This window comes from Medicago truncatula, chromosome 1 (genome assembly GCF_003473485.1).
Source record: "Medicago truncatula cultivar Jemalong A17 chromosome 1, MtrunA17r5.0-ANR, whole genome shotgun sequence".
Taxonomy (NCBI): Eukaryota; Viridiplantae; Streptophyta; class Magnoliopsida; order Fabales; family Fabaceae; genus Medicago; species Medicago truncatula.
This window is the reverse complement of record NC_053042.1, coordinates 38,964,163-38,973,099: the sequence shown is the minus strand read 5'-3', so window position 1 is coordinate 38,973,099 and position 8,937 is coordinate 38,964,163. Positions and strand designations below refer to the sequence as shown.

General features: G+C 35.4%; 1 protein-coding gene across 1 annotated transcript; it reads right to left on the bottom strand.

Annotated features, from left to right (window-relative positions):
• Positions 1 to 548: 548 nt before the first annotated feature.
• LOC25484601 (flocculation protein FLO11) lies at positions 549 to 8,682 on the bottom strand. The gene is made up of 6 exons (XM_039831136.1): positions 8,564 to 8,682; positions 5,641 to 5,977; positions 2,861 to 2,931; positions 2,453 to 2,559; positions 1,662 to 1,907; positions 549 to 1,190 (listed from the first exon to the last, which is right to left on the bottom strand). Exons 1-6 carry the CDS (start codon positions 8,680 to 8,682, stop codon positions 919 to 921), a joined length of 1,152 nt encoding a protein of 383 aa, XP_039687070.1. The 3' UTR covers positions 549 to 918.
• Between the last annotated feature and the right edge of the window lie 255 nt (positions 8,683 to 8,937).

Here is an 8,937-nt window from a genome sequence, read left to right as displayed (position 1 = left end):
CTATGAATGCAATTGAGATAGCTTACAATAAAGGCTGGACTAATCTATGGTTAGAAACTGATTCGACATTGGTTCTGTTAAGCCTTCGTCCTTTGTTCCATAAAACATAAGGAATAGATGGGAAAATTGCATTGATTTAACAAAACAAATGAACTTCATAGTCTCTCGTATATTTAGAGAAGGAAATTGTGGTGCCGATAGTTTAGCATATATTGGGTTGTCTATCAACTCTTTTCTCTCGATGAATGACATTCCATCTCATGCCAGAGCTGACTTCTCTAGGAATAGGCTTTGTTGAAAGGTATTGGCCTTAGTTCCCCTTTCTATTGTTTTTCTTTTTGGTGGAATATATAGGTGATGCTTTCTGCATCATCAGTTTATTAAAAAAAAAAATTGCTAAGGGTGAAAAGACATTTATAGCAACTGAATCAAAATTATTGGATTTAAAAAAAAAAACATTGATGTCTTTTGTTAACACAAAAGTATTTCTTTTTTAGAGTCCATCCAGCTCCTTTAAAGTGAGGACTTTTAACGTAAATAACAGCATTTGTTTGAGAATTCAGCCTTCACATTAATCCTTATTTTAGCTGTAGTTTAGGAGTATTTAAACCTTTGAAAGCGTTCTAAAGTATCCCATGAACTCGGGTTAACAATCATCTAAAAGGAAAAGTCGACCAAGTTGATCACTCGGATAGTAACAACATTAAACTGTTGATGTACTTGAGATTTTCTTCTACACAAAAATGACGTTAAAAAGAAATTTCAAATCAATTATGCTAATAGAAAGCACAAAAGTAATTTGATATACTAGATGGGTTCCTGTATTTAAACATGGTTACCACCCACCACAAGAAAAAAGGAACCTACAAACGCAACATTTCCTCGTTTCTTTTGTGCCCTGGCAAGTGGCAATTTGGTTTACACCCCGGATGGTGTTCGGATTATCCTCTGAGCACCTAATTTTGGAGCAGCAGGTTTGGCTCCCCGACATCTGCCAGCTAACAAGGGTTTGGCCCTTGTAGTGGGTGCAGGAGCTGCAGTGGTATCCTGGGCAGCAGCAGCATCAGCTGCAGTTGATTTCAAATTTAAAGGTTTTGATGTTTTTGGAGCAGGAGCTGCGCTAGCACCGCACAAATCATCATCTTCATCCTTGCACATCTTTGGTGTAGTTTTGGGTCGCAAACTTGTACCTACAAATAAAAATTCAAAAACCTTCAATTGATGCATATGTACATAAAGATGATTAACCAGGTACATGAATTAAGTTATGGGGATGAATATTCCTTTTGCATTTGATGGAATGTCGAATTCTCAAGTACAGATCAGGTGCTATATAAAATGGAAGCAGCATCTCTTAAACCTTACTATTTGTCAATAACGATTATCAAAGTAGTAACTGTCCTTGAATAAAGCAAAAATTCAAAGTTGATTTCATAGGGAAAGGTGACTAAAGGTGCTGATTCACTCAACGGTAAAGCCTATCCAATAATTAAGTGAAAACATGAACTATCATGCCATCCACTTTCTGAAGATATTGTCATTATTTGTGGGTATAAACATATGCAACTTCCAATGTATGACATTGAAAATTATTAACAGTAACTAGCAGACATGGAAATGTGGAAATATTGCTACCAAAATAACAGTTGAATAATCAATACCGATTGTCTGTGAAACAGGTTGAGAAACTGGCGGCCTTTGAGCTGCTTGAATGTTAGTAAGAGCTGGAGTTGGCTTTGTCTCTTCAAGTGGTTCTAGATCTTCCCACGCACCCTTGTCGTTTTCAGGCTCCTCGTCAATTCCATTCTCTAGTTCCCCCCAGTCATCTGTCGATGTAGAAGCATGGTGCTCACTGAAATCTGGTGTGGAATTTACACAGATAGGTGCTGTTGAAGGAGTATCTACAACTAGAAAACCCAAAAAAGAGACAATATAAGCAGTTTAGTAAAAATGTACCCATGTAAGGAAACTGCCTGAATCTGCAGAACAAATTATGCCATCATTAACAGATCAGATAAAGGAGTAGAGTTAACATCTTTGCCTCAAGGGTGGTGGATAAGGAGATCTTCAGTTGTCATTTCCCTCAGTTTTCTTCATTTAATAATTTAACAATTAACATAAAACCATGCCCAGATATAGTGTTTACTTCTAAATGATTCTGTGTTTACTCACTAATTGTACACCGGGGAGGTAGCATTATATTCAAGTGAAATAAGTTCACATTACTGAACTTGGTAAGAAAATATTAGTAGTGTCTGAAGTTATATGGATGATCAGGTAGTTGAAGTCATGCTACACTTTTTATGACTTATGAATTTAGTTATGAAAATAAACACGAAACAAGATTTTGATGCAAAGAAGGCCAAAAAGAGGTGTAGATATCATCAGATATTCAGAGGATTATGCAATTAGCAAATTAAATTTAATATAAGAGAGTGATGATTAAGAATACCTAAGCTGGCATTAGAAGATGTTGGTGTAAGGGCACTAGAACTCACAGAAGCAACTGGAGCATGATCAAAAGGTTTGCCCTTCAGGGTAAAGGAACTCATAGCCCATCTACACAGTGACAAGAGTTAAGTCAGAACCAAAGGATTAAATGTGGAGAAACTGCTCAGCAGCACAGATGCATATAAAGAGGACTGAAGCCCCACTAGAAAATCAGGCACCGTAAGGCGATGCAGATCTCCTTATAACTATATAGACAACACAACTACATCTGCTGACTTTAATATTAAACCTGATTAATTACCTTTCCTAGAGCGGGCATGCATCAAAAAGTATAATTTGACTAATTTATATTGTATATATGTAATTTTCAATCAACTCCAAAATTCTATACAATCTCAAACCAACCTACCCAAGTAAACTTGCATTTGCTGGAATTGATGAGCTTCCCGTGCCTGCACCCTCAGTAGCCTCTAGATTTGTCTATAAGAGAGAGACAGATAAGAGCATGAGCATGAGGAACACAAATTACCAATAGAGGGGAAAAGACAAATTGTCACCAATAAGTTTAGAGCTGAAGATCATCACTATTTGTTATGTTCATATAATGCGATTCAGATATGGGGAAGAACCCACAAAAACATGTGGAATAATTGTGCTTTCATCACACAAGAAATCTCCTAATAAAATGGGTTTTTCCTCAACAACAAAAAAAAAAACAAATGGCACAGGTATTCCCTCCCATATGCACCAGTGGTTTAAAATCTTGAGTGTAATTTATGAAAACTATTATGATCTTGAGTGTAATTATAATGAATACTATTATGATCTTGAGTGTAATTCAAATATGATATATGTGGCTAAATTTAGATACTATTATGATGTCTCGATGATCCGAAAGGAATTGATGGATATTATTTGTCCCATAAATGTTGCAAGTATATCATCATGAGTGCAATTCTAGACTTTGAATTGTCACTCATATATTATATGATATATGCGGCTAAATTTTGATACTATTATGATGCCTCGATGACCCGAAAGGAATTGATGGATATTATCTGTCCCGTAAATGTTGCAAGTGTTTGGATGCCTCGATGAACCTAAAGCAAACATTATGCCTCGTTGCCTTAAGTGTGATATCGATATGAATTTTTATTCATTCATAATGCCTCGATGACCCAAAAAGAATTAATAGATATTGTTTGTTTAAAAATGTTTCAAGTGCTTGGATGCCTCGATGACCCTAAAGGAAACACTATGAACAATTCATTCAAAGTGTAAAAGTTGCATGATGCCATAGATATTGGTATGAATTTTTATTCATAATATAAAGGATGTAGCTGTTGTGCTCTTATGACCTTGAGTGCAATTCTTGTAAATTCCCACAATGAGATTGAACATAAGATGCCTGAATGACCCGAAAGGAATATGAATCATGGATATTATTTGTTCCATAAATTTTGAGGTATTGGGATACCTGATTTGACCATAAAAGGAACATTATTAACAGTTCGATGATATGAATTTGAGTGCATAATATAAAGGTTTGTATTCGTTGTGCTTTTATGACCTTGAATTCATTTTTAGACCATGATTTGTCATTTCATGCTATGTGGGAAACCTTAATGATCAAAAAAGATATATGAATTTTATATGCTCCATTAATTTACTGTAGTGCTTTTTCGTAATATAAATGTTTGTACTCATTGTGCTTTTATGACCTTTTTGCCACTGCTATATGGGTTGCTTCAATACTTCTCTATTTTTGTCTTTGAAGGTTCTGATGTGTTTTAAAGAAGGTGAAACACGCTCCTTTCATCTTCTTTAAAGAACACAATATAAAAAATTTGCAGTTTCACCTTCAACGGTAACATCTCTACACTTTTTCAGGTTTTAATTCTTGAATTTTTTAATAGTGGAATTGGTAGTACCAGAATGATTCAGCAAACTCTGCTCTTGTATGGATACTCTTTTGGCACCGATGTCTTGAAAGATAATTTATTTGTTGGGCTAGGTAATGGAATTTTCACAAACCCTTCTGGTTTTTTAATAACCGGTACATGTTGTTAGGCTACTAACCATTTTCACAAGAACCTTCAATTCTCTGCTTCATACAAATATAGACAAATCCTTCGTATATGAGCCTAAATTTTAAAACGGTTAGGGTGCCTTGACAACCTTAAGGAATGAATCTGTAGAAATTTATTATTGGATGGTTATATGAATCTAAAAGGAATTACCGTGGCCAATATATTCATAATGTAATCCATTACTGTGATTGCCTATGAGTTAAAATCAATTTTTTTAGAATGAAAAGTGGGATGATATAATCCTAAAACCAATGGTAGGAAACGATGAAATATTATTTTTGCTCTTTAAATTTTGTAAATGTTGGGATGCTTTGGTGATTTTATGATCTTGAGTGCAAGTCTAGACTATGAATTGTCACTCATATATGAAATATGAGCCTAAACTTTGAAACTATTATGATGCCTAAATGACCCGAAATGAATTGATGGATATTATTTGTCCCGTAAATGTTGCAAGTGTTTTGATGCCTCGATGACCCTAAAGCAAAAATTATGCCTCGATGTCTAAAATGTGATATTGATATGAATTTTTATACATTAATAAATGCCTCGATGACCGAAAGGAATTAATGGATATTATTTGTTTAAAAAATGGTGCAAGTGCTTGGATGCCTCGATACCCTATAGGAAACACGATGAACAATTCATTCATAGTGTAAAAGTTGCTTGTTGTCCTAAATGTGATATTGGTATGAATTTGTATTCTTGATATAAAGGATGGATCCATTGTGCTCTTATGACCCTGAATGCAATTTCTTAATTGTAAACTGCCACAATGAGATGGAACATAGGATGCCTCGATGACCCGAAAGGAATATGAATCATGGATATTTTCGTTAACCAAGGTAATGGAATTTTCACAAACCCTTCTGGTTTTGAAAGGAGTATGAAGATCCTTTTGGCGCCGATGTTTTGAAAGACAATTTATTCATTAGCCAAGGTAAATGGAATTTTCACAAACCCTTCTGGTTTTATTGGTACATGTTGTTAGGCTAAACGTTTTCACAAGAACCTTCAATCCTCTGCTTTATACAAATATAAGCAAATGCGGACGCAGAGATTGATTGATCAATATGAATCTCGAGAGTGGATGGTTGACCGCTGCCCGGAGTGGCTTGCTATCGTAACCTTTTCTCCTGGTGTATGTCGAAAAGAGTGACAAACCCTTTTTTGCTCGACCATAGGTTGGTGTCCAAAGAACGAGAGTCGGCTTCCTTAACTTAAGTCCATTGTTACTCAGTAGCTCAGTGGTAGAGCGGTCGGCTGTTAACCGATTGGTCGTAGATTCAAATCCTACTTGAGGAGAATTTTGAGTTATCGCTTTTCTGACGTAGTGACCCATGTCCTTCCCCTGAGTTTGTAAACTAGCAGAATAGTGGGACATCAAAGGTGGAAAGTTTATTGTGTTTTTTTCTAGTTGAGACCATGAAAAGAACCTGCATGTTAGAACCCAATATGAGGTATTTAAGTAGAACATTCCTATTACATAGATACCTTACTAATTACGCAAACACCTTTTGTATTAGGTCCTAGCACTGCAGCGACCCAAGTCGTGAAGTGCTGGTTTGTCATTTCAAACGTGCTAATATACTTGGAGAAGTGTGCCTCTAGATTCCATGAGAATAAGTAGTGACTGTAATGCCCCTTGGCCCTTACCCTTAACATCATGAGAGAAGTGATACATGGGGATAAAATAACTGTGATTTATCAATAGGAAATATGTTGAAGCTTTTTTTATGTAATTTTTTGTGATAAAATATGACATGTGGAAGCTTTTTGAAAAAGTAAATTTAATTTTTGAGTTAAATACTTTGGTTGTTAACTTGAGATCTATATGTAGCTAAGGTAAATTTTCGACTGTGCAAGCTGATAGCTGTACTTGAGATCTATATATAGCTAAGGTAAATTTTCAGTTGTACAAGTTGATTTGCGCTAAAGCCCAAATCTCGGGTGGCTCACATGCATAAAATCTTCACAATCTTAGAGTCTGATGGAGTGGGTGGTAATCATCTTTGTTGATGATCTTTGTATAAATCATTCATGTGATGGTTTAATCCTACTATTTTCTAACCATTTTTTGTATCCCTTGATCATGCATGTATGCTAAATCAAGAGGATTCTTGCCGGCGGTCAAGCAAAGACGACATTGGAAGGAAGTTCTCTTTTCCCTCCAATTTCAGGTTTAGAAAACTTAAGGTGATCTTTGAAATGAATTATATAAATATGCACAAAGTAAAAAAGAAAAGATTTAAGGATCTTTGGTGGCCCTAGTCAAAGACTCTTAAATTTGGTTTTTAAGTATGTACATTGGTATGTGAAATGTTGTTTGCATGTTGCACGATGAGGTTTGTGCATGGCTTAATTTTCTGTTTGAAAGGACTAAATTCAAATATGATAGATAGCAGGGGACTTTTATGAGTTAAAAGTCTTGTATAAATGATCAACATGTTATTGAGATTTACATGCTTTGTTTTTGTACATCTGAGATTTTGTTATGCTCTACAAGTATGCATAGTTGGGATATTCCTCCATAAATATGATTATAATTGTTGCTGTTTGATGAGAGGTTCTGTTATAATATGCTTTGAATGCTTGTTTGAAATTCGATCAATTCATGAGATTTGGGGTAAGGTTGATTTTAGATTTTGGAAGTGTGTTTATCACCACATATTTTAATTGATTTATTTATGTTCTAGTAAGTTTGAAAATAGGTCATTTGAAAAATGGCAAGAAACTCTAGATAGCTTAGAAATCCAAGCTTAGGCTCTCTTTTTTTCCTGAATAATTATGATGATAGGAGTGTAATCAACCTTGGTACACAATAGATCAATTGGAGATGAAGTAAGGTGATAGTAAATTGGTTCAACTTAGGCGGCCAATGTTTAGTTGTTTAAGTTGTAAGACGTTGAGTCCATGCATACTCATTTAAGTTGAGGGCTTGATGCTCTGTAATGTATATTTATACATATTATGTTGAGGGCTTGATGCCCTGTAAGTTGAGGGTTTGATGCCCTGTGAGCCTATTTACGCTCAAAACGTTGAGGGCTTGATGCCCTGTGAGCCTATTTACGCTCAATACGTTGGGGGCTTGACGCCCTGGTTGGTACCACATGCATGATTAAGAGGTCGTAGTTGCATTTTGTCTAGATTAATGAAGATGTGTAAGATGTCTAAGTTGCATTGTCGAGTTGAAGTCGTGTCGTTGTTGTTAAGTTGTTATTTACTCATGTGTCGTTAAAGAAGTGCTTATGATGTTAATTATGATGTTGTTATGTTGTTTTTGATGTGATTATGTTGTTATATGATGATGTTTATGATGTGAAGTATATGATGTTATAAAATGTTGTTTATGATGTGATTATGTTGTTATATGATGATGTTTATGATGTGAAGTATATGATGTTATAAAATGATGTTTATGTTTCTATATGACGTGTATAATGTGATGAATATGAAGTTAATGATGATTAAAAGTTGATTGAGTTATTAATGAAGTATTATAAGAAGAGTAGTGTTATTAATTGATGAAGTATAAGTTGTTAAATGCTTTTGATGAATTATATGCTTATTATTATTGAATGTGAAATCTCACTCATTCTGCTTGGAAATGTTGCTCTTCGTATGGGTAACTTGCAGGTGATAGAGAATAAGTTTCTGTTAGGTTGCTGTCGTGAGTGGTCTATCTCTCACATGTGTCTTTAGGTGCTCTGATACGTAACGGGATTGGGAACTGTCGTGAGTGCTCTGATACGTTACGTACTACTTTATGAAGATTATGACTGTGTTTTTAGATTTAACTTTTATGAAATGTTTTAGATGAGGCCTTCGCACCAAAGACTATTTTTTAGATGTTTGAATAAACTCCGCTGCAAAGTATTAAATATTATGTTATTGAATTTTGAAGGATAATTAGTTAATTATTCCGTTTATGATTTTAAGAAAAGAAGTGTGACACTCCGTTTATGTGAATTACTCTGATTATTTATATGAAATTTTTATGTTGGGAAAACGGGATGTTACACCTCCTCTTCTCAGGCACCGCATCCACAACCAGGGCCCGAACCATTTCAGATTCCATCCATGGCTGCCTTCGACTTTGCCAGCTACGCATAATGGCAACATTAGTGCCATACTCATACATGGAACATGCTGGAGGCAACTAACCGTGCTAACACATATTTCTAGCATTCTCAGTATTTGATGCAGCAACAAGCAGGGTACCCTCCGGAGTTGATGTCCTAGTTCATGACACCAGAGGCCTATCAGGCTCATGTCTCTTGGCCTGAGGGCAGGCCAGATGCTTATGGAGGGGGTGGATCATCATTTGGGACCCTTCAGATGACATATTGATGGGAGATTCTGACAAAGATGATCCAGACAGAGTTTCTAGTGCAAC

Coding starts and splice junctions, on each gene's coding strand:
- LOC25484601 (XM_039831136.1), bottom strand. CDS start 8,682: ATGTATGAGTATGGCACTAATGTTGCCATTATGCGTAGCTGGCAAAGT. Junction 5,978..8,563: donor GCGGTGCCTGAGAAGAGGAG/GTGTAACATCCC, acceptor TCTAACATGCAG/GTTCTTTTCATGGTCTCAAC. Junction 1,191..1,661: donor ACCTGTTTCACAGACAATCG/GTATTGATTATT, acceptor TTTTATTTGTAG/GTACAAGTTTGCGACCCAAA.